General features: G+C 30.7%; 1 protein-coding gene across 4 annotated transcripts in view; it reads right to left on the bottom strand.

Moving 5' to 3' along the window:
* LOC143068823 (uncharacterized) overlaps nucleotides 1–27019 on the bottom strand; it is an 80471-nt gene that overhangs the window by 18953 nt on the left and 34499 nt on the right. Inside the window, exons 13-28 of one of the 4 annotated variants that reach the window (XM_076243139.1) lie at nucleotides 26789–26886; nucleotides 24471–24548; nucleotides 23582–23641; nucleotides 23034–23105; nucleotides 22051–22110; nucleotides 21628–21759; nucleotides 20401–20452; nucleotides 18387–18524; nucleotides 17752–17834; nucleotides 17202–17290; nucleotides 14967–14990; nucleotides 11915–11968; nucleotides 8528–8748; nucleotides 7421–7773; nucleotides 1529–5058; nucleotides 93–217 (exon numbers count right to left, since the gene is read on the bottom strand). In XM_076243139.1, coding sequence (XP_076099254.1) covers nucleotides 93–217; nucleotides 1529–5058; nucleotides 7421–7773; nucleotides 8528–8748; nucleotides 11915–11968; nucleotides 14967–14990; nucleotides 17202–17290; nucleotides 17752–17834; nucleotides 18387–18524; nucleotides 20401–20452; nucleotides 21628–21759; nucleotides 22051–22110; nucleotides 23034–23105; nucleotides 23582–23641; nucleotides 24471–24548; nucleotides 26789–26886 — 5169 coding nt within the window. Of the gene's footprint in view, nucleotides 1–92; nucleotides 218–1528; nucleotides 5059–7420; nucleotides 7774–8527; nucleotides 8749–10272; nucleotides 10442–11914; nucleotides 11969–14966; nucleotides 14991–17201; nucleotides 17291–17751; nucleotides 17835–18386; nucleotides 18525–20400; nucleotides 20453–21627; nucleotides 21760–22050; nucleotides 22111–23033; nucleotides 23106–23581; nucleotides 23642–24470; nucleotides 24549–26788; nucleotides 26887–27019 lie in introns of those variants that run through there. The other 3 variants (XM_076243141.1, XM_076243140.1, XM_076243142.1) reach the window with 3 other exon arrangements.

Genomic DNA, 27019 nt, shown 5'->3' on the forward strand with positions numbered 1-27019 from the left:
TTAAACCACCATAAGAGCAGGGGTTTTATCATTATGATGAAAATTATATGCAAAGACAATAAAATTTTACGGTTGATATTCCGACAACTTACCAGGAGAATCACTAGACATTAATTCTTCTGATTCTGTACAAATGCCACTTCCTCTTTTCTGCATGGCACGTTTTCTGGTGGCTTTCCTTGCAGATGACAGTGAGCTTCCATTTGTATTGGTACTCCTGGAAATTAAGGATAAAATGCAAGTCATCACATTCCTATAATCAATTTAATTTAATTTGATAATCGACTTGTTTTATTGATACTAGATTTAAAATTTAAGTCAAATATAGATGTTTTGATCCTGATTAATTATATTTCAAGGTAGAAATGTATCTAGATCAAGAATTGATAAAGCACCTGAATTAATTCTAACACATTGCCGTTGATCAATTAATACTAATAAATTGTTTTTTCATTGGTGTGAAAATCGATAAACAAGTCAATAAACATACATAATAATCAGATATAATACCTTGACGTTTTATGTTTGCTATTAAGTATAGGTAATCTCCTAAATCTAACAGCGAAACTCCATGACATATTATCTATCTTGTCAAAGAAACATGCACCATTGAAACAAACTAACCAAACATGAAAAAAATCTGATAAATTCAAGAGAATTTAATTTACATAACAATGTACATGTAGTTGATAAGTTATTGAACCATGTAACACTTAAAAGTTTATGTCTACCCAGAATAATTATGTATATATACGTAACACAAAAATTGCATTAAAGCATAAGGTTCTATGATTTAACATTTTTTTGATGATTTGGCAAATAAACAAGAAATGTTTTGTGTCCTAAAATTTTAACATGATGTTGATGCTTCTCAGAAACTTTTTGTGTAAAAAATATAACTGAAAATAGTAGAATAGGTAGTATTAAAACATAAAATTTTCTATTAGAAATGAATGGCATCTTATCAACATAATATTTTTCAATGAAACAACTGTCTCATTCATGCCTGGTTAATTTTTACAAGAATACCAGTGTTTAACCATTTGTCAGTCTCTAATCAAACAGAAGTTGAAGGGAATGAAATACAGCTAAAGTATTTAAAAATAGAGATAATTGACAAATGCTGTATCAAGCAAAGTTATGTAAACAGCTCTATTGCAAGTCTGCTATAGATGGTTGGGTAAACTTGCCAGAAAACATTGTTTACATAGATATATTTGACATGATTCCTAGTTTAGCAATACCCATTTAAACTTAACTTGAATGTGCTTTCTGTAAATTGCACAATCCTTGTGTAAAATTTAATTAAAACCCATTGAACAATTTTGAAAATTCAGAAAGGGTGACAACTCTACTTTTTACAATATGAGTCATCATATTATAAACAATACCAAATTATAAAACAAGGAATATGTATCTCAAAATGTGTAGTAATTTTCAAAAACTTCTTTTAACAGTACTAAACTACAAATGTATCCAAGCGTATTTGTCATGTTAGTGTGAGTATAATTATAAATACACAACTTACTTGGGAGATTTATTATCCAGAGCTTCCTGTAGAACGAGTAGTTCTTCCTGGACTTCTTGTAATGAATCGTCACTGGCAATATCATCACCACAACCAACAGTTACCAAATCTGGTGAAGTTGATACTCCTAATGTCCTTGTTTCAGGTCTAGATTTTCTAGGTTTAACTTTAATCTCTTCACTAGGATTAACAGAATTGTCTTCAGAACATTTTGGCGGAACTTTTTCATATTCATTTTGAGATTCAGCACCAACACTATTTATCTCTTCATTTAGAGTTATTGAGTCAGAAGTGTCCACATCAACTTCCTCAGAAACAGACAAACTGGCTGCATCTTGTAATTGTAATTTCATTTGTTCTTCATTATTTTGATCATGAGGAACTACTTGTTCCAATGGCATTTCATTTGTTTCACTTTCACATGGTTTTGATTTGTTCAAGGTTTTACTTTTTGTTATTTTACCAGTGTTATTTTTTACGTTTGCAGCTTGGTGCATTGCACATGTACAATTAGAAAAAAAGCTGTTTGCATTATCAGGAGTGACAGACTCGGAAGCACTTTGACATTCAAGGTTTGTGTCGCTGATATCATTTATGTCTGTTAGTTCACTGTCAGTTACATTACAAACTTTACATTGTTCACTGACAATGTCTTTTTCTCCCATACTAAATTTGCCTTCTTGTTCATGTTGCTCACTAACAAGACAATCATGTTCACTTTGTACATTAAATTTGCCTTCTTGTTCATTTTGTTCACTTTCAAGGGCATTTTGTTCAGTATCTTCACTTTGTTCACAATCAAGTTCTTTTATACTCTGAGCACTGACACAACAAAGTTCTAAATTACTGTCATAGTCTTTTGTTGTTTCCTGTACAAGACTACTGGTTCCCCATTGTTCCTCATTTTTTATGTCACTAGTATCCATTCCACTGATCTGAACAGATTTTGCTGACATAACCAGTTTCACTTTACCCTGATCACCTTGTACAGGTTCAATTGGATGATAAACAATAGGACTTTCTTCAATTTTGTCCATTTCTGCAGTTAATACAATTTGAGTTTCACTTCTAACACTCATTTCATTTGATACAGATTGTAAATTTTGTAAATCTTTGGAATCCTCACAAATTCCTTTTTCGCTATGTTGTACCTTGTCCTGAGGAATCTCGGAAACACTTTCCTCAGCATTCCCCTCAGTTCTGACAACAGTGGCTTGATTTTCCTGTCCTAATACAAACACCTGTGACAAATATTTATCATCTTCAAGTGTTTGATCGCCATCATAACTTAATTCAGAACTGAAATCTTTTGATTCTGACAAATCAGGCGATGCTGGGACAGATTCTTCTTTAATACTGTATAACAAACTACCAGGGAAGTCCATAGGATATTGTATATAGATCTGCGCTCGTTCTTCCATCATGTCATCATCATCATCATCAGCAACCTCATCATAATCGGACAACTCTTGTACCATCTCCTCGTCTTGTAAAACATTTTCTAAATCGGGTTCAATGTCAGAAAAATATTCAATGACACCATTTTCATGGTTATCTATACCGTATTCATTTGTTTCGCCATTATTTTCACTTACTTCTCCACCTGACCCATTTAACGAATCACTCATTGGTTCCTCCTGATCCCCACTTGGTCTAGATCCATATAACGAATCTTCATCATCATCTAATGAATCAGAATAATATTCCTTGTTGTCATTGAGACAATCCTGATCCAATCTAGACACATTTGAATCTATATAATCAATTTCCTCATTTTCGTTAACAAGTGTTTCTCCTGTTGGAGCCTTCCTACCCCATCTTAGTCCATTGTCTTGTTCAATGATTTCATCACAACTTCCTTCGGTTTCAAACTCACTATTGTTTCCATGGAATTCATTGTCAATTTTATCTGTTTCTTCCAAGTTTTCATTTTCCTCACCATAATCTAAATCCAAAAGTTTTTCTTCACTCAAGCTAGAAATAGCATTAACTAGCCATTGATAGTTATTTTGACCACTTTTTCTTTGTTTTGAGGGTACAGTTGAGGTAGGATGTGATTTATTCTCTCTCTTACTTCCTCTTCGAATCATGATTTCACTATTTTCTTGTTCTACACATTCCGCATTTTGAGTCCAATACAAATTATTTTCTCGAATATCTGACCTATCCACGCCAGATGAAAGTGTGTTTTGGCAAATGTCATGTGACTTGGGAATGAAAGGTTCTCCCTCACAGTATGACACATCTATAATTGGCATCAGATCAACTGTGAAGTTGGCCGACCTGTTCACAACCTCATCAATATTTGTATTGTTATCATTTACTTTAACCTCTTTTTCATGTTTCACATCAGGTTTTATGACGATATAAGATTCCTGAGATGTACTGTCCGACTGACATTCCATAAAACCAGCATGGTCCTCCATAGCAACATAAAATTCTTGTTGACCTTCAATGTCCTCCGTAGCTACTACACTTTCTCCTCCTTCACAGACAGCCATAGAAACCTGACATTCTTGTCCCTGAGCACTGATGACCCCTCTGCTAAGGAATGTTATATTATCAGTATGATCCGACACAATGACGGACGGAATATCAACACTATTTCTATTTGACACACTTTCATCCTGACTTACACTATGTCTATAATTAGAGTTATCAACACCTCCTGTTTTTTCCATTTCTTGTGAATATTTTTCAAAAGCATCTGCCAATTCTTCTCCCGCTGGCTCAGAATGTCTACGAAAGTCATCATCAAAAACATTACTTCTGTTGCCTTTATTTCTCCTCCTAACAACTTGTGAGATATCGGGAGTAGAATGCATTATTTGATCATCTCCTTCCTCTCCAACAGCTTCTGGTACACTTGCTAATGAGGTACTACTTTTCACATGTCGTTTTGAAGCACTCCTTGATAAAGTTTGACTTTCACATGAAGTTGATGCATCAGAAGAACTATCAGTCTTTGATGGAGAGGTTCTCCTTCTCTTTTCAGGAGTTGAATTCTTAATTGTTCCATTTTTATCATTCAATCTATGAGAGGAACTACTGTCTGATTGTAAACCTTTCCTTCCTCTTGTGTTTTTATCAGCAGCTGGCGGTGGAGTCTTTTTAGTTTTCGGCTCATATTTGAATTTCGGTGTTGACTTTTGATACAGTCTATCTGTCACACTTTTTGCCCCTGTCGATATTTTCTTCTTAGCACCTGAATTTAATTTACTTTTGTTATCTGAGCTACTACTGTTTAAATCAGATTCTGTACTCTCAGAATCAACAGACATCATGGAAGACAACGAAAACTGATGAGAAATAGCGGGCAAATCACCAGCACTTCCTCGATTTAATGCTAACATACTAGATGTCTTCTGACCAAACTCTGTTTCTACTGGTAAGTTAGTAAGAACCTCCACACTACAAGCAGTCCTAAGTGGACGTGGCTTATCTGATTTCACATTTAGAAGATCCTGTTTCTCCTCTATGTACAGTTCTAATTGTTCCTCTCTTTCTTGTATCTCATCCAATTCTAATTCCTGAAAAAAAGAAGGATTGTTTTATAATTATTTTGAGCAAAATAAATTTTCAATTGGTTATAAAACATTCATACTAAGGATCCATTATTTTTCATTGGATACCTACTTTTGTTAATTTCCTTGGTAAAGGTGATCCTCAAATTTAAAAGTCAACAAATTACAAATTTTCCATTAGTTTTTTGGCAGAATTAAGCAAACCCACCAATAAAAAGTAAAATCACAAAAATACTGAACTCAGAGGAAAATCAATTCGGAAAATCCATAATCACATGGCAAAATCAAATAACAAAACGCATCAAAAACGAATGGACAAGAACTGTCATATTCCTGACTTGGTACAGGCATTTTCAAATGTAGAAAATGGTGGATTGAATCTGGTTTTATAGCTAGCTAAACCTCTCACTTGTATGACAGTCGCATCAAATTCCATTATATAGTCACCGATGCGTGAACAAAACAAACAGACATAATAGGTAAAAATGTCAAAAATAGGGGTACAGCAGTCAACATTGTGTTATCATCTTAATCACTATAAAAACAACAAATGTAACGAAGAAGCACAAAAAGGCATACATCAAATTAACATCCTCATTTTGATTATAATATACGATTATATTTGTCTATGTAAAATGCACCCATCAAGGAAGGAGGGTATGGGTACTGGTGTAAAATTGCGCGTTTGAAATTCGCACAGGTAGACATGAAATAATTTTGTCGTTCAAAGTATGACGGGATGCATAAATACAGTCACGCAAAATAGATATAACAAACACTGACTTAGCAGTTAAAGTAATAATAATAAATAAAATAATAGTGTGGTTCAAAGTATGACGTGATACATAAGTACAGAGTCACGTAAAATGTATATCACAAAAAAAGTTGATACGATTTCTTCAATCCATGAAAATAGGTATTAACGAAAATAACTGAATCCACAGTAATTGTAAATTGTACTTCTGCTATTCAAAGTATGTAAATCCAAACCAATACTTATAATGTTAAACTTTTGCAATTTTTTTTGAAATTATATTAGAATTCTTTCCCAATAATTGTAAATAATCACATTTTGCTTCATATCGTAAATTCAATGTCTTCCTCATTTACATGTTTATTTAAGTCTGTTATAAATGCACCCAATAATTAACCATGATCGATTTTATAAAATTTAAAACAATGTTATTATTGTCTTTCGCAATCAATATTTATGATCTGGTGCAGACACAACATATATAAATACAATACAAATTAAACCACAATAAATAAAGCACTACATGCAAATCAAACAATTCTATCAAATTCAAATTATATCTATCAATTTCAATCAATTAAAGGTTCACCTTTTCCAATTTACTGCAGTACTGCTTTCAATCTTGTGTGACGTTCTTATTTATAAGACTTTAAAAAATCTTTTTATATCAAATTTCTACCAAACCTTATTTTCCAAATAAAAGTTTCTTAGACAATGGTAAGTGGTTATTCTATATATCTATTTGACTGTGTGCCAAATTTGTTGTTTGAGAGAAATTCTGTTTTAGGAGTGCATTAAGTTGAGGGATAATTTGCAAAAGATTTATGTTTACTAACTTTGCATTTCAATATGTAGTTCCAAGAAATCAAGAAACTTTAAACCCATTAAAAATTAACCATTATACAGGACTTTTTTTGAAATACTGTAATTTTTTGAGGCGTAATATCTTTTGTGACATAACTTTTTTATAAACTAAATTATTTAATAAGATTTTGAGATCTTCACCTGCTGAAATTCAATTATGATTTCTATTCCTTGCCATTCTCTGGTATTGGCTTTCAGATGGCATGGGAAAGGACAACAGTGTTTGTTGATATTACAGAAAGAATTAAATTTTAAGGCCAACAGAAAATAATATCACATTTCTGTCTTAAGAAGATGTGTAAGATACCAAGGGGACATTTGAAAGTCAAAGAGAAACTGACAAGGCCATGGCTAAAAACAAGGTTCCACGAAAAGACAAACAAGTCCTCAAAACATTTCAAAGATAAACTATAGTCAGCAACACAAACCCCACCAAAAACAATGACTGATCTCAAGGTCATCCCATAGATCAAGATAGGAACCGATTCTAACATTACATCATATGCAATAGACTGGTGCTTTTCCTGTTTGAGTTGTTTTAAACAAGTCATTTTTGGGCCCTTAATCCGGAGCTTACTGATCAGTGTAAGCCAAAGACATTGTGTTGAAGGCCATACTTTGACCTATAATTGTTAACTTTCTTACATTGGGACTTGGATTAAGAGTTGTCTCATTGGCTTATACCACATCTTCTTAATAACAATACAACATTTTTTTCATCTCAATGTAGTGACTATCAAATATACTAACCGTGTTGTTTATTTCTGTATACTGTTTAGCATCCCTTTGTCGATATTGTTCCTCTATTTCTTTAATCTTGACCAACTGGTTTTCAATTTGATTTTTAGAAAATTCAAACTCATCTTCTAAATCATCAGTCTTTTTACGAAGAGATTTTTCAGTTTCTTGATGAGAAAAAGTCCTCAGGATTTCTTTCTGAACAATAGTTTTAAGCTGACCCTCAACCGAAAGTTTCCTTCTTCTAATAATGTCAATATAAACTTCACTAGGGTCTATGTCCTCAGGGAAAACTGAATCATCGTCTGTACTTTTGGATTTACTTGATCTAATTTTTGACAACTCATTCTGTAGTTCCTGGTAAACTGTAAAAATAAAGATACTTCAGAGCAATATATAAAAACACTTCAATATAGAACTAAATATCTATTTTATTCTGCCAAGGTTTATTCCCAATTAGTGTCAGAAAATTCAATCTTAATGACTTGTTTGAACTTGACTCATTTTTGTTTTCACCAAATGAGCTTGAAAGAGGATTAATAATTTTTGAAATGGATTCACCAAAGATTCTATTTCTCTTATATTATACCTTACAATAAAATTAGATTCATCAGTTGTTTTATTTGTAGCCATACAATAAAGAATCAATTTAATACCATTAAAAAATCAATTTGTTGGTGATTGCTACCTACTTTTTTTTTGTATATATTCTGGTCTTGCTACAAATTATATTTGAACACTTTTTTTTATGCTGGCTTGGGAAATTGGAAACCACATATCTATCATATATTGCAAAAATCTGAAGAGCCCTGTCTTATATCAAGATCCAAGGTCCAATATGCCTTGAATTTTACATTGCATTTCAGTGCAAAAACTAGTCTATTTTATGTGACTGTCATATAAGTGAGAGGTTTAGCGCTATAAAACCAGGTTCAATCAACCACTTTGAAAATGCCTGTACCAAGTGAGGAATATGACAGTTGTTGTCCATTCGTTTGATATGTTTTGTCATTTGGTTTTGCCATTTGATTAGGGACTTTAAGATTGAATTTTCCTTCGAGTTCAGTATTTTTGTGATGTTACTTTTTACTTGAATTGTGAAGTTTTTCAAATACTTACAAGCTTCTCTTTCTTTCTCCAGACACTCTCTAGAATACTGTAGCTCCTGATCAGCTTTCTGTCTCTGTATGAATGTCTCCTCCTTTAATTTTGTCAATCTTTTCCTTTCTTCTTCTATTTCATGTAAATGAAGATTATGAGTGTTCCACAATTCCTCCTCCTTCAATTGTCTTTGTTCCTCAGCTTGTAAATGTTCTTGTTTTAACCTTTCCAACTCTTCCCTAAAATAAACATTGAAATTTGAAAACAATGTAATTGTACAAACAAAAACAAATTTCTTTACAGTTCATTAGCCAGTAAGGTTAACCTGACATTACATTTTCTAAATTTCTTATGACTCCTTCAAAGTGTTTGTAAACTCTTATGCATGCAAAAATGTGAATAAATTAGACCTCTACTTATCAATCTGTATTATTACCTTAGAAATAACCTACATTTATGATAACCTTCTTATACTAATAAAGGAAATTTTGATTGATTTTTACGAAATATACAACAATGCTTATAAAGTACAGAGCATATAGCAATGAATTTCAGTAATAAACGTCAAAACATATGCACATTTTTTTTTCATAGGTCTAAAGTTGGCCATACATTAAATATCTTTTAATGAAACTTGCTATTTAAGGTATTTTGTACAAATGAATAAAAAAACAAAGTCATACATGGAATTAAGATGTTTGATTTTTCTAAATTATAAACCTGCTTATTTCGTACTGAAAATTCTGAATGAGACTCTATCATAATTAAAGGGACAGAACTCAATTCACAGTGTTTTGGATAGTTTAAAAAAATCATTTCAAATTAAACAAGATAGCTATCAATCATTCTTACATGACTCTTTGTTTATTTTCCATTAATAGTAAAGTATTTACAATTAATATACAAACAATATTTGGGCGGGACTTTCTATTGTAAAGAATGGCTAGTAAAAGATTAACGTCTCTATCTGATATTTCAATCTGTCTCTGGATTAAAGGTCCCAACATATAAAATGTAACAGTGAAAATTTTTCTTTTATCTTGACTTTAAATAGAAAGTAATTGACCATTTTAACTGACTTTCTAATCACTCAAGATAAATATGACCCCTAATATTTGTATTGTTACATCTAAATATGTCTCATAAATAAAAAAGGAATTTCAAATTTTGACAGTTATAACACCTCAAAGAATTGTAAAATTCTACAACTGACTAGGATGTCAAATTTTAGGCAATAAATTTTGAACAGGTTTCCCACATAGTCAACCTGTCAAATGAACTTTGATGTTTTTATACATTAAGTAAAATAAGTCAAACTTTTGAAGCACATACAAGTTTATAAATCTTACAAACGGTAAATTTGATAATGTCAGCGGGGGACCAACAAATATCATTAGACCCACATTGTAGGTTATATGGTTCGCTACTGACCCCCTATGAATCCATAGAGGTTTATAAAATCCATGCAAAGGGATTGAGGCCTAATTTACACCTGGTGTGATAATATATAATATCTTACAGTGTCTACAAAATATAAACATTTTTTTTCGTATTTTAACCCCCTTCCCAATTCATAACAAATCAACTTCATGAACTTAGTTAACTGTGCACTTTTGATTTTTTGCCATTCAAGCATTTTTAGTTCAGTAAAATGTGTACTTTAACTTATACATATAAATTTTATACCTGATAAAGTATATAAAGTTTTATAAGCGGTAGATAAAATTCAGCCCTTATCAACCTTAAAATGTGCTAGAACTTACCCTTCGCCAAGGAAACATGGCCATGCAGAAGAATATCCGAAAACAATCAGTTTGGATAATGAATTATACATTTTGTCCCCCTGGAGTACATATTACATAGCGTGACCGGTTATAGATGATATAAATAAGGTTTAAAGTCAACACCTATAACCAACTGCAGGTATATAGGTATATAATCCAGGTATGTATAACATAAAAACTTTACAGATCAATAGGAACCCTCTTATCATCTGGCAAAGGGTATCCTTTAACAGTAATACATTTCTCAAGTGTATTTTTATTATAAATTAACAACCTTCTGAAAGTTAACTTGTTGAGATTTAAATTGACTGCTTAAGGTAATAACCTTATTGTTCATAAAGATTGGATGGTTCCATGAATTAATAAGACTTATCTGTTATAAATCCTTTATATAATAGAACAATGGTACGTAATTGGGGGTATTGATTTCATTATTGAACTTTATAAATAATTTAACAGTTTCCATAGAAATCTTTGTATTTCTTTACTTATATTATTAATAAGAATAGAAGGTAAAAGAGATTTTTCATTCATTACCTATAAGCTTCCCTGCCAGCATGACATCAAATTTTACAGATATAACTTCCTAATCTCATCAAAGAAAGGATAAAATCCTGAAAATCCTAAAGTTAGTTTAAAACCATTTATCATATTGAAGAATTTAGAAAGACTTATAATAAACTATTTTATCTTACCTTAATGAGCTAGAACCATCATTATATAACGACATTATAGACTATACAACTTATGATTTATCCTTTCACATATTCTCCATATAGAAAAAGTTATCCCAAGCATGAGTTGACAACATTTTTTTAAAATATTTAATTTTTTACATAATTTCCATATCACTAAATGCCATAATAAGTTTTTCTTTCAAAATTCAATTAAATATTTAAATCTTAAAACTGTCAAATAAGACATAAACTTAAAAGGTTAATGGGAAATGTTTATAAACAAATCATGTTGTAAAATATGTAATATTTACTCTCTGTGGTATTGATAATGAATAGTAGTAAAATAAAACAGGGTGCCATTTACAGCAAATATACAACTATAATAGTCAAAGGCCCACTAAAGTACCAGAACTTCAAATTAAGTTAGGGTTACGATAAAAATATATTTTAGTTAAGTAGAGGCAAAGAAAAGTGAACATGGTGTAGGACTTTATTATCAACTGAGGACTAGTCTCAGAGCATGATACCTTCTTGGTTACAGCCAGATTAAGGGTAAGAATTGAACTATGGCAATTTAAAAATTTAGTACTAGGATAAATGAATAGCAATGATAGTAATTGTGTGACCATATGGTCCCATAAATCTTAATCTTATTTTAGAAGTGTTTGACTATCCTAAAAAAATTATATAAGTTTGTACTCTGCTTGAAAAAAATTAAAACAAAGTAGCAGAATTATTTTACAACAATTGCAAGGTACCAGTCAAAAAGAGTCAAAGGAAAGGTGAAACAGGAAGCAGGAAAGCAGCAATACCAATCAAGCACTAAACTATAACAGTACCGGTTTTTAAATTACAATAAAACAAATCGACAGAAACTTGTCAATACTTATTTAAATGAAGACAACAATAACGTCACTAAATAAGTATTAATTAATCATACTTACTTTGCTCGTTCTATTTTCTCTGTTTCAGACTGGTACTGATTTTCCAATTGTAAACTGAAAGATAAAACACCTGTATTTACACCTGTCAAGGTAGATTGTCAAGGTAGCTATTCTAATTATCTGTTCAATATAAAAAATCAATCCATGTTGTTCAATTATTACTAACAGTAGGAGCCCATCAAATCCCAGCAGTTAGCAAAACCAATACAGTCCATTAAATATGTAAGGATTATTCAACAAGGGTAATTATAAACAATCATTGTTTACATGGATAAAAAAAAGTGCAAAAAAACAAGATTAAGCAAGCTTCCTGATTTGCATGAAAATCACCTTTATAAACAAATTCAGTTTATTTATTTTTTTTTTTTTTTTGCAAATGTAAATAATTAAGTCAAAAATGCAAGAAAAAAGTACAAAAAGAGAAGAATGGTTCATATTTGCTTGTACAGTATTATTAATCAATTTCCAAATAATCTAAATGAAAACTGTTTAATTACTGTTATGTGATTTTCTAGTATGATGAAGAAACATTGACAAACTTTGGTCAAACCAGGAAAAAAAAATCAAAAAAAATCAACAAAATAGTTCAATAACAAATTTGCCCTCAAATTATTGAGAATAATAGTTTTATATCTAAAAATGTCTTCAGTAGTTATAAGTTATATTTTATTGGACCATGGTTGCAGTACTCACAGCAGTAGACTGATTGATCAAGTCTTCCTCCAGTGCCGGTAAAAACATACCTTCCTTCAGTATTTGGTCCCAAAAATGTTTAATGTTGGAAAAAAATTACAGAGAGCAAATGGAAGTCAAGAAAAAAAATGTCTCATGTAAGACAATTTGGCTGATTCAGTTCTTAAATCACTTAACTTTCTCAACTTCATGTCATAGCACTTTTCCTGTTTTCCTGATATCTAACAATAAGTTGAAAGAGGGGTGGGTGGAAGGGGTCCTGTTCCCAATATCCCGGCTTAAAAACATGAAATCCTGAGGTCCCGAAATTTGAAAAAGAAACCCCAGATCCTGAAAGGTTCAATCACAAAATCCCGAGCTTAAAACACCCGATCCCAACAGTCCGTAAAAAGTTCCTGCCCTCCTCTTAAAAAAAGTATAGTAATTGTACAACTATAGTCTATTTTTTTTCAAATATACAAAAATTAAAATAAAGAGTTGCACAGTGCACTCATAAAAACATAGCAAAAATCACACACACAAAAACATAACAATAGTGCACACTTTAAAAGATAACAAAAGCCATTGGTTGTTCTTGATTTTAAGCATCAGCAACAGTAAATGAAAAACATAATATCAAAATAGCTATTAGGCTAACAATTATGAACTATATCTTTTGCACTTGAAGCAAGGGGAGTAACTCAATACTAAAAATTAATTTCAAACATGCACTAAAATAATCCAAGACACTAGCAAAGTTGTCTTTTCATGCTATATCAAAACTGTTTAAAATATTGAATTAACTAAAAATATTGCAAGCAAAGCTCACAAGATGACATTCTACCGCCCAACATAAAACAATGGTAAAGCTTATACATTGTATGATTTTCTTTGGAAAACGCCAAATAAAACTCAGATAAAAATACAAAATATGGAGTGCACAATTGCATTATATAGTTCAGATTTGGAGACAGTTCAAATATTATGATCTTGGAGGAGTTGATGATACAAAAATGTGTACATCCCCGGATAAGGCAATAGCACAGGCTATGTAACACACAAACTGATTGAATATTTTTTTTAGAGGAGTACAATAGCACTATATTGTGTAGATTTCAATTGATTCTGATTAGGAATTTATGAGATGCTTATAAAAAATGTCTCTTGTAGTGTGCACATATGACAAAAGTCCATATCATGCCAAAGTGAACGAAAAAAATTCAGTGGGATGAAGAATTGAAATGGAAGGTGCATATTTACATAGTGTGTGTAAGATTCTGTAAAAGTTTTGGGAAATTCTGTCTACTAGTTCAGAAGCAAATGACGATAGAAAAGGGGTAAAGAAACAAAAAGGAGATGGAAGTACCAAGACAAACTGTCCACATCCCTTTATACTGTGCCTGCCATACAGCAGGAGATTTGATGGGGTGTTGGTGTGATGAAAATTTTAAAATAATTACATCAGATATAAATGACATTCAGGTTCTGACAATCTGATGGGTGTACAAAAAATCTTACCCTTTGAACTAATATATTTTTGTTTATAATTAACCTTGTGCACATATTAAATATGTAGTTTAATTGGCATGTAAATGTGTATATACCTGCAACCTGCAATATAAACTTTCAGTTTGCTAAACTCAACCAAGAGCATACAAATAATGCTGATCATAAACAATATATAGTATAAATGAAATCTTCTTGTATTCATTAGGGCCATTCTTGAAAAAAATATAAAGGAGTTTTGAACAAAACATTTGTGGTAGAATTCAGAAAACTTTTCTAAAACACAAATACACTGACTGATTAGTGTTAAAAAAACTTCTCTGAATCCTATCGGTGGCAGCTCTTGGGAATAAAGCTTTCCTACCCCTTCCCTTACATTTTGTTTTAAATAGCCATAAATAAATCAATAAACACAGACTTAAATCTAATAAAACAATACACATTAAATCATTCTTTAATTCATTGTCTATTAAAAATACTACATTTTATAACTACAACGCAGACAAAATCTTCTTTATATATATGGCAGTCAACCTAAAATGCATGCATTCTTCATATAATGATAAACAGTTAGAATTAACTTCTACCAATAATATTTTGGGGCAATTGATGACTTAAATTAGTATCTAGGGTACCAAAGTTTATGAATATTACATGCATCTGATTTCAAATAAGCCATAAAACCATCTGATTAGTTCAACAGTCTGACTTAATGTAGTTTAAGGACACATCATGATAGTCACAAGGATGGGTTAAGCTTTTTTCATGCACATGCTTAAAACTAAACAAAAAAAATGCTAACACCAAGGGTTATAACTAAAAGAAGCAAAACCCAGAAAGAGGCCAGATAAAAGAGTTGTCTGTCCTTACTTACCAGAATTCGGTGGAAGCATACAAACTATACAGAAAACAAAGTGCATGTTAAAATCCCCACAAAACATGCAAAACACCTTAAATTGAATACTAATGATGTCAAACTTCAAATTTTCATTACTTCAAATATCGACTCAATAAACTTGTCCTGTTAATTTTAAGAATCTAATTTCAATTAAAAATTGTTTTTAATTTTCACATTTTCATTCTTGTATGATTTGTATGAAAAATTACTGTTTTAATTACTTTTTTATGATATTATAAAAGAAATCTTGTATCTGAAAAATATTAGTCGAAGAATACTTTTTTCAGAATGTAGAGCTAAAAGTTTCCACTAGGAAGAAAAATCTGACATCAAAAGTTGAATTAAATGCTGAAATAAGGATAGCTGAAAAAAGACCTGGAAAAAGGATTTATCTTTTGTAATATAATTCATGCTTAAGGATTAAGGGTTTTCCCATGCAATTTCTATCATAAAAACAAGAGATTCTAAATATTCTTAATTATAATTTCATTTTTTTCCTTTATATCATACGATACTTCAACATCACCATTAAAAATACATAAATCCATAACATTGCTTATAAATCTGGTCTCTCTTTGCCTATTATTGCATTAAACAAGTATGGCATCTGTTATTTTATGTTTCAAAAACAGCATGAACTATGGAATGATTCAAACTTTATTTGTGTTATTCCTCATTTAATCACCAATCACACTTTAGCAGATGATTCAGTTATCACTCAACTTTTGATAAAATTTGTAAGGGTTCCGCGGAACCCAGTGTCTCGCCTATTTTTGCTGTAAATTGCAGGCTCAACAATAATGAGGAAAAAAATCAATAAAAATATTCCTCTTGTTACTATTTTATGATTGTAAGAAAATCTAAGTCCATTTAAAAGTAAATTACAGAAAAAACGGAGTAATCTATTTACAAACTTTACTTCTGGATACAATCTAATATGATCATAAATAAGCTTCTGTCCAAGTTTGGTACAAACCCAGTATAGTTTAATTAAGAAAGTTATTAAAATTTTAAAAACTTTAACCACAGAGTGAATGTAATGGTTCCCCGCAGAAAAACTAAGTCCATTTAAAAGTAAAATATGGAAAAAATGGATTTATTTATTTACAAACTTTACTTCTGGATACAATCTTATGATCATAAATAAGCTTCGTCCAAGTTTGGTACAAACCCAGGATAGTTTAAGAAAGTTATTAAAATTTTAAAAACTTTAACCACAGAGTGAATGTAATGATTCCCCGCAGAAAAACTAAGTCCATTTAAAAGTAAAATATGGAAAAAATGGATTTATTTATTTACAAAATTTACTTCTGGATACTATCTTATGATCATAAACAACCTTCTGTCCAAGTTTGGTACAAACCCAGGATAGTTTAAGAAAGTTATTAAAATTCTAAAAACTTTAACCACAGAGTGAATGTAATGGTTCCCCGCAGAAAAAAACTAAGTCCATTTGTAAGTAAAATACGGAAAAAATGGAATTTTATTTTTACAAAATTTACTTCTGGATATTATCTTATGATCATAAACAAGCTTCTGTCCAAGTTTGGTACAAACCCAGGATAGTTTGAGAAAGTTATTAAAATTCAAAAAACTTTAACCACAGAGTGAATGTTTTGTTTCCCCGCAGAAAAAACTAAGTCCAATTATAGTAAAATATGGAAAAAATGGAATTTTATTTTTACAAAATTTACTTCTGGATATTATCTTATGATCATAAACAAGCTTCTGTCAAACTTTGGTAGAAATCCAGTATAGTTTAAGAAAGTTATTAAAATTTCAAAAACTTTAACCACAGAGTGAATATTTGTTGACGCCGCCGACGACGCCGACGACGACGGAATGTAGGATCGCTTAGTCTCGCTTTTTCGACTAAAGTCGAAGGCTCGACAAAAATCATGTTAGTGCATATGGGAAAATGCTATGAATCATCATCTATGATAATTCATATGTTAAAAGGAGTTTTTATGAATCTGAGATGCAATCTTCATTGTAAATATAAAAACATATCAAAGTAAATGAATTATTTTCATTGTGCCACTCCGGTGAAATTAAGTTAATTAACAACTCACTATTTAACACAGTGATCAATGTTCCAGAAAACAATTGAAACTTTTTTTTAAATAGCATAATTTTTGGACATAATATTAGACGAGGAGGATTTATGTCCCTTTAGTGTATATTTGTAGTTATGTTTAAGTGATGGCTTACCAGTGAGTTCTGCTAGCTGTTACAGTTCTATGTTGGTCAGTTTCCATGTAAGATGGACTTGTTGGCTCATCTAACAAACATTCTTGAGACTGCAAAACAGACAAAAACCCTTATCAGGTTTATTGGTAGAGGACGACTTCTTGAGTATCTTACAAAAGGGGTCATTTTTCTTTGAAATATTACAATATCAAATTTCTACTTTCTTCCACATACCTTTATATGATAGTTTTCAAGGATATATAGTTTTCGAAACTGTTTTGTTTAAAGATATACAAAATATCAGCTTAAACCGATCCAAGAATACAATATAATACCAGAAACTGTAAAATAATTCTTTTTTATTGGTACCAATTTTTTGGGGATTGAGGAAAAAGTATATTTTTTGTTGATATTTAATTTTGTGGTTTTGCAAGCCTAGAGAAAAGTTGTATTTTGATTAACTTTTAAATTTATGGTTTACCAACACCCTCAAAATTGTTGAAATTGGTACCCAAGGAAAAATAATAAAATCAAAACAAATAGTGGCTGATATATTTTGCAAAGTACTTACAGCTCTTCTTTCCCTGAGTACAGCTGCCTCGGCAGGGTTGTTAAACCTAAACATCTGACTCTTTCCAAGTATAACACTATCACCTGAAAATAAACACAATTCCTATTGTTAATTTGAATCATACAGCAACCCAACGGCACAAAGAAAACACATCTAGAAGCCACATAAACAGGCAAGAATGGCATCAAATGTTGTATACAAAATGTTGTCAAGCTCTAAATGCCTGAAGTCAAGATTTTGTATGTGGACATGAGAACTCTATAAGTTATAACAAAAGACAATATTCTGACAATTATGACAGAAGAAATTTCTCTAAAGTCAAATAAAGGCCCTCCTTTCCAATTCTTATTTCAGAGCAAATTTGATAAGAGGGCAAATTTGCAATTTAATGAATAATTCGAATTAAAATAGGTCATATGTAAGGATGGAGCAAAAATTTATAAAAAGCCTAAAATATAACCTTCTGACCAAAGGCTAATAACTTATTCGCATTGAATGTTCCTTTGGTGAACCAAACTCACACTTTTAAATAATTAGGGTAGTACATGTAAGATCTTACTCTTTCAAATGAGACAACACCAAGAGACTAAATTTTTTAAAATGTATTTTAGTTACTAATATAGAGAATATTTTACCTTGTTTAAGAAGAACTGGTGCCTTACAATCCAGTCCATTAACTGTACAGTGAGAGCCTCTGTTTGGATACAATGTTACACTGCCATCTACATTCTTGATTAAACAATGTTCTCTCTGAATCCCGGGACCACTCAGAACTGAAAAACAAATTGAAAATATGTTTTTTGTGACAGTCCTTTATCTTTCTGTTTGCTTTTAACACTATAATACTTAAAATGTTATTTGTTTTTAACAATAAAATATTTAAACTTCTACAACTATCATAAAATGTTTCTGACAAATATCAAATAATGACATGAGATAAAAGGAAAAGAAAATTAAATTCAAATAAAATTCAAAAATTAAATCAAACAAGAAATTTAAAATCAGTATAAGGTTCAATTTTAGATAAATAATTGATGAATTGTATAATGTAACACGATATCATATAAAGGAAATTACATGAAATCAATTCACTGCTCTCTAGCAATCACATAGGGTAAGAACTAGTTCATTTGAACATACATGATAAACCAGAAGAGTGTTTTATAATAAAATATATGAGAAGAACATAACCTGTATCATACTAACAACTGGTTTGAGTATAAATAGGTTTATTTCTGATTCAAAGACCCTATGAGTGAATCAATATCAAATCCAAAATATGCCATCCTTAATGACTTAGCAGTATAGTAACTTTATTCCTTCTTAATAAGTCTGTTACAGGTTTGGTTAGCTTTTGAAGACTTTTTTGTGTTTTGTATAGAATATTACCATAAAAGATAGGACATATGTGTTAACCAGAAGAGAGCTAAATTACATATTAACCAAACGTGTAAGGGCTGTCCTTGAATTATTTTGGTGTGTGGGGTGGGTGGGGGGTCAACAAAACACTTTTAAAACAATTTGATAGGTTGAAAGAGAGCCAGAACAATTATTGAAATTTATCAATTAAAATTTTATGCATGGCTGATTGACTTAATTAGTGCCTTCCAACACATCCTCTTCCAAAAAAGTATTTATGTAGCAGCCCTGACATACAATTACATTCTACAAATTGTTGATGGCCATAGTTGAAAACAAGAAGATGATTCAGGTATAAGTTGTTCAGTTGATGAGTTTTGGTCTTTTAAAACCTAATTAAACTTTTCATGTACCGGTACCCTTATTTACATAAAATTATTTAATCATGACACCCTGTAAGTTCATCTATTTTTGAGCGGGTAGGTGGGCATTTGTGGCTTTTTTCAAGATACAAAATTCAGAGATGCATAGCAGATCCTGCGTTTAGTTTCAACTAGTCTAAACACAAATTATACATTTAAGGTAGATTCATGGTATACCGCCATCTTGGATTGAACAATCACAGTAAAAAATCGGTCTAGTTATTTGCCTAAATCTGCAAATTTGGAGACAGATTTGCAATTTGATGGTTAGACTGTCTAATAATATAAAGAAAACTTGGCAATTTATTGTATAATTCAAAATAATTAAACAAATATCATTTTATTTTGCTTTTTGAATCCTTTTTTTCAAATGAGCCATTTAAGGGAAGATAACTCTTTTAGTAAAAAAATTATACTGGACAGATAGGGAATTTTTTTCTTTTTACTTGTAGCAAGAAAACAAGTTCGGTGACACCATTTTTTATTTTTATTTTCTTAAAACATATTACAAAACCTATCTTTTCACAATTTATTTGAAAATTCTATCTCATAGATTATTTTTTATGCACACAATTGTGTTTTTCCATTAACAATCTAACCAAATTTAGGCAATTTTCAACGACTCATAGCTTGAAAAATAGCACGGTGACCCCTACTTTTTATTATATATTTGAAAAGAGCATATTAAAATCTTCATTCTGGCTAAGTATAAGAAAATTCTGTCTCAAAAAAGATTTACTTATGATCTACCTTAACAATTTCTACCTTCTCTGAATTATTTTGCCTTTAGTACTGACAATATTTGTAGCCTATGTTTACACTTGTAGTTTTGATTGTTATGCATATTTTTACTGTATTGTTAACCTACCTATATCCTGCTCTCTTTTAGCATCTTCTCTGCCTACCAAAGTCTTTCCTTCCTAAAGATAACAATAAAGAAAATTGCCTAGGCAGCAGGTATGTGAACATATATAAACAATTTAAACTGTTGATTGCGACTGATGAATTGTTGCTGTTTAACACCACTTTCAACACACTTAGCTAGATCATGATGGTAAGGGACGACATCAAAAGATTGATGTAGGATAAAAAACTTAAATCAAATAGTTTGGGGGGGGGGGGGGGGGGGTCAGTCATTATTGCTGCAAGTTTTGTTAATCCAAAATCGATTTTACCTTGGGGGGGGGGGTGGAGGGGGGTCAGTGACAAAAACTATGCGAATTAAGTTTTTTATCCTACATTGAACTTTTGATGTTGTCCCTAAGTTCATATAGGTAGATGAAACCAGTGTTCTTGGAGAGAATAACAAACTTTATAAGCAAACTGGCTAATCCTAGTCAACTGATGCAACTGGTAAAAGTCAGGTTTAAACTTGGTGTGGATAGAGTTGTGAGAATTATGGAATTATGACATTTTATTTTGAAAAAAAAAACATCAACATTATTCTCACTCCATATAGCTGAAAATTTGTAAGTATCCTTATTTAAATACCAATGGAATATTTTCAAATATGACCATATGTAGAACCGTGATCTAATAATCCATCAAAATTAGTGCTCCATGAAAAACAAGTGAAACTGCGAGCTACTGCTCACTGATGATACCCCCGCCGCAAGTGGATAATATTAATAGTGTAAAAATATGCAAGTGTTCGGTAAACAGGAAGTTGTCGAGTGATGAATCTAAAAACGCATCACACGGTATAGCTGACTTATATAAATCCTGAAACCAAATTTCAGAAATCCTTGTATTGTAGTTTCTGAGAAAAATGTGACGAAAATTTTCAACTTGGCTATCATGTGTAAAATCAGACAAGTGTTCGGTAAACAGGAAGTTGTCAAGTGATGAATCTGAAAACGCATCACACGGTATGGCTGACATATATAAATGTTGATACCAAATTACAGAAAGGGTGGATGTGTAGTTCCTGAGAAAAATGTGACGAAAGTTTCATGGGACGGACTGACGGACGGACAGAGGTAAAACAGTATACCCCCCCTTTTTTAAAGCGGGGGTATAAATATGAATCCACAGTAATAATAACTTATGAGAATTTCACATCTTTCAAGATCAAATGTTGTATTAGTGGTCCTACCTTTAGATGGTATATAATAACTCCCGTACTAAGAATATCACTGTCCATTCCAATCAAGTGTGGCATTTGTGAATCGATCAACACTCCCATGGAACTGGCTTTATTGAGTCCTCTAATACTCAGATCAGATTCCTATAACAACAAAAACTTTTATAACATTTTTTACCATACAAAAACTTACTTCAGACTATGTCCTATTGAAAAATTTAAATTTCTAAATTGAAATTTTAAAAGTACTTTTTTCTTCATTGACTCACACTATTATGCTTATGTTATGAAAAACAATACAAAGCAAAAAAAAATAAGGTCTTTTCTACTCCTATATCAACATGATAAATATTCTAAAAATTGAAAGAAGACATTAAAATAAAAAGATTAGTAGCAATTTGAAGGAAATAAGATTGTTAATTATAATCAAACTACCTTGATAATTTCATGTGCCTCCATCCATTTATCCATCCAGGTTTGAGTCAATTTGTTTGCCTAAAAATATCATCTCAAATGTAGATAAATACTAAATTTGAAGTCTTGAACTAGTGTTGTTAAGATTTTTGGGTTCTCTAAGGTAAATACTTTTATAAATAAGTGCTATTTCATTGAGAGACACTAGCACTTAAATAATAAAAAGTATAATCATTTATATATTACTACATGTACTACAAGGTGTTAAATCAAGAATTGGAAATAGCAGGATCTTTAGTATCTATCGTCAATGTTTTCAAGAGAAATATAAAGTACATCTTGATACATCCAGCAGGCACCTATTATTCAATAATTTGTAATGAAATGAATATTTTTGTCCTTTTATCTCTGGAATTTTTGCAAAAAGTTACATGTTGGTTAACCAATTTAGAAAATATACAAATAAAAAAGAATTCTGACCTTTTGAAAAGAGTTCATAAAGATTGGTTGGAAAATCAAGAAGTCAAAATCAAAAGTCAATAACATATTGATACTGAAAAATTCATTAACTTTCAATTTAATTATCATTTATCATTTTGGTGACATTCTGATAACTGTCATAACTGAGAATACCTGATAATTTTCAGTCATAGACTGCTAACTGTTAAGGTGGTACCCAACACCTTCACTAAAACTGATTTGGCTCGTTTAATTTTCATAAAATTTTAGCGAAGTATTTACTTTGACCATTTGACAAAAATATAAAAATTCCAAAAAATTTGAACCAACCAATTTATCAGAAAAATGATACTGGTTATATAGCAGTTTGACAAACACTAATTTTGATCATTGAGAAGCTTAATATTCCCTTAACAACGCAACGTAATTAAAACGTTTAGCTGATTTTACAGAGTTATCTCCCTGTAGTGTTAGGTACCATCTTAAGCTGGTTGTTTTCTATATTTACGATTTTTATCAATCTTGATGATCAGAAAAAAACTTACCCTGTCTTCTTGAAGCTGCAATTGTTGTTCAAGAGCTTGACCTGAATCTTGAATAGGAAGCATGCTTTCTCCCTGAAAATTATTGGTTGGAAAACTGAATTACCTCCCTTGGACTATACACTACAACTAAATGCAATTCAAAATCGAATGCATTTATTTAAACAAAATATTTCTATATGGATGTCATGAAACAAATCATCTAATAAATATAAAAAAAATGTAAAAAAGTAAAAACTACTTTCATTAAGCATGAAATTAATTATTTTTTAAGATATTTTTTCTTCACTTGATCAGTTATAAACTCCATGAATGCTTCAATTGATATATAGTTTACATATAATTCTTTGCAGAAAATGTATATTGATGGAGTATTCAATTATATTATACATATAAAAGAATAAGAATATTTATCATTTCCATTATGGACAGCATTGCATTTATACACACACAACAAAATACTATGATTTTTGTCCAAACAAATATACATTGAAATGAATTATTAAGCTTTTACAAGTGCATCCTTAAGTTTTTATAAGTGAATTTGTTACCTCTCTGTGCAATTTTTGAAATGGAACAACATACATCACATCACTGGTAGGATAAAACCCCTGTAATACAAGATTCTATATCTAGCCAAGACATGCATAAGCTCTAATGATTAATCTAGCTTGTGTTATCTACTGATCTACAATTTAGTTTCTTTAAAAAATTATTTTGTCAATTACATCTTTTGGAAAGCTAACATCCCTGAATTTTGTCTATAGCATCCCATAGCAACCTTTAATCCCTGAATTATTTTCAAATTGCTTATTCAAGTAAATAATGGTTGTATGTGGTCAATATCTTTGTTAAATTATTCACAGCATTCATTATTGTCATATTCAAGTCATATATAGTTAGTCATTAAACAAACATTTGTAAAAATTTGGGGGATTTGTGCAAACGAGGCTGATGCTGCAAATGAAGTAATCCATCACATATTTTTAAAATATTTGCAACTTTTATTTCAAATACCATAATTTACCTTGCAAGATATATATAGACAGACAATAAAGACACTATAGCATATATAACAATGCTCTATCTAGCTTAAACAATAAAGCAGACAAGACACTCTACCGATCCTAAATATTGTGTCATTTTATACATTTGCAAGCAAAACATTTCTTTAAGCCCTACAATCATCTATTTCATTCCAGCTAATCTTAAATGGATAATTTCCAAATTTATCTCTTTTTATTTCACAGTTTCACAACTATGAAAAATGAATTTTGCTTAACATTTTTAAAGAAATCTGAGAAAAATCAAATATGTACCAAATATGCATACACTTAAACATGGAAAAATGGACAATTAAATTTCTTAAAGTGCCTTAGATCTGAAACTGTGGATTATGGAGTAGAAAAATACCAACAAACCCAGGGGAAGACAACTTACCATTTGTGAAGTTGACAGCATATTTTTAAGTCTGTCAATCTCTGATCTTAGTTCTCTTATCAATGTCACACTGGCATCCTATTAAACAAATAAATCTGTATTAATTTGAAGAACAATTATCATGTGACATTATCATTGTTTGCATGCGGGTGCCTTAAACAGAAATTTAAAAGTGCCTGTACCAAGTCAAGAATATGGCAGTTGTTACCCTTTCGTTTGATGTGTTTGAGATTTTGATTTTGCCATTTGATTAGGGACTTTCCTTTTTGAATTTTTCTCGGAGTTCAGTATTTTAGTGATTTTACTTATTATAGGGATGGTCGATAGAATTCCTTTCAATACTATCTTTAAAAAATAAATCTGCATGGACATTGACTGCTTTTTTTAATACAATAATAATTTCTTAAAGAAACCTTGCATGGTAACTACAAAAAGGAAAGTATATTTTTTTTTATCTGGTATGTTTGTGATAACTGTGTAATGAAAAGCCTACATAAAAATGGTGTGTTAGATGAGATAGACATTGACAAAAGTTCTATGTTCATCATCATAAAATATCAGACCATATATCAAATCATTCTAAAATGCAGAAGCTGCTTAATATGTAATAAAAGTTTAAGACACTGGACAGGCAAATGAATGGTCTAGGACCATGCAGAATACCATCATGATCTATTCTTATAGTTTAGAAGGTTTATACAAATGTCATATTAATAGAATGCAATCTCAAGGAAGGGATAATCAAAATGATCATATACAATTTAATCAGTAAACTGTAGGAAAAAAAAAACTAGAAAAAAGTTACGATTATAAACTGACACCTTGCATGTGGTATAATTTTCATGATTTTAATATAGATAATTGCAATAAATTTTAATTAACAATGAGAAAAAGACAGGATTTTCCTTAAAATTGATAACTGAATGAGTACTATCCATCAAAGCAAATATTATTTTTAGTGGGAGGGTAAAAGCATACATGTCTAAGGAGAAAATATTTAAGGTTTTGAAGATCATTTTAATATATATATTTTTAAGTATTAAAACACACAGGAATGTTTGCACTCCACATATTAGTTAGAAACTCATATTACTTCAATCAAACTTGGCATGTTGATCTTAGTAATATCATTATCACTTATATAAATTCCACTCCATTATATTAAAGGTGTGAAAAGAAAACCCATCAAAATATTTCATATTGGACTTCCCTATAGGAGAAACTGTTTAAGCAAGGATTAAAATGCGTAAAATGTCTTAATTTAGATCATATCTCTATTCTGACGATATTAAAAGGTATCTATGCAATAAGCATTTTGTTATAAGTGAGAATAGTCTATTTATACACCACACCTTCTGTACTGTCAAAATGACATCTCGTCAAAAATTTAAGTGCATCGCAGGGAGATATCATGTACATGGGATAGTAATTTGAAGACCCGAATTGTCCGAACAAAGATTTATCTTGTATTATTTGATTTTCATTGAATGGGACAAATCTATATCATACACTATTTGAATTTCATTCACCAACTTCATAAAGACATGTTTTGTTATTTACAAATGAGATTTGATAAACAACTTTTTCTTTCAAAAGAATAAAAGATTATATTAGTAATTTAAATGTCTGTGGCGTATATAATAAGTAATAAAAGATGATTATGATAGGAACACAAGGGTGTCGTCAGTTTCTAAAATTGCATACCAACTGTAAATCTGCATTTATTCTTTAATGAATGCATGTCACAACAACAATTACCAGATAACCATTCATTACGTAAAAAGCAACGTCTACTTGGTATATGTTTTTCACAAGTTTTTATAAGATCCAATTCAAGTGGCAACCAATTTGATTACTGAGGATGTGTTTATTTATCTCTAAAGGAGGTTGACTACCAGTTGTATTGTTTTCCCTCTCTCATTTCTGACATTTGAACAAACCATCTAAACAATCAAAATTTTTTATCATTATAATTTTTTTCTTAGACAAATAAAAATTAATTATTCTTTCAGGTCATGTTTTTGCAGCAAAATTTTTGACACTTACATTTTTTTTCTATCCGTAACATATAAGAGAGTTGAAAACTTATCTAGAAAAAAGTTAACATATATATTCTGAATTTGTGAGGATACCAATTTTCGTTGGTTTCATGGGTACAGGTGAACCACCAATTGGAAAGTTCAATGAATAAAGTATTTTCAATAGGCTTTGTATGCAGAGATTGGCAAAACCACGAAGTTTTTAGCAATCCACGAAATATGATACCAATGAAAATTAATGAATCCACAGCACTTTCTTTATTCTTTACAGCAATATACCTCATTAATCTTTGGTTTATTCACAATATTTTTGGCTCTCTGTGCATATCTGAGGGTACTGATGGTTTCATTGTAACAAATACTGGCTGGGGAGATAGCTGGAAAAAAGACGATAATTAAACAAAAGTCAGACAGACATAAAACACTTCAAATCAATAAAGTATGAGACAAAAGTCATTTAAAAGGTGCTAAATAGTAATGTATGACGAACAAAGAATATTATATACAATT

Source organism: Mytilus galloprovincialis, chromosome 3 (assembly GCF_965363235.1).
Source record: "Mytilus galloprovincialis chromosome 3, xbMytGall1.hap1.1, whole genome shotgun sequence".
Classification (NCBI taxonomy): Eukaryota; Metazoa; Mollusca; class Bivalvia; order Mytilida; family Mytilidae; genus Mytilus; species Mytilus galloprovincialis.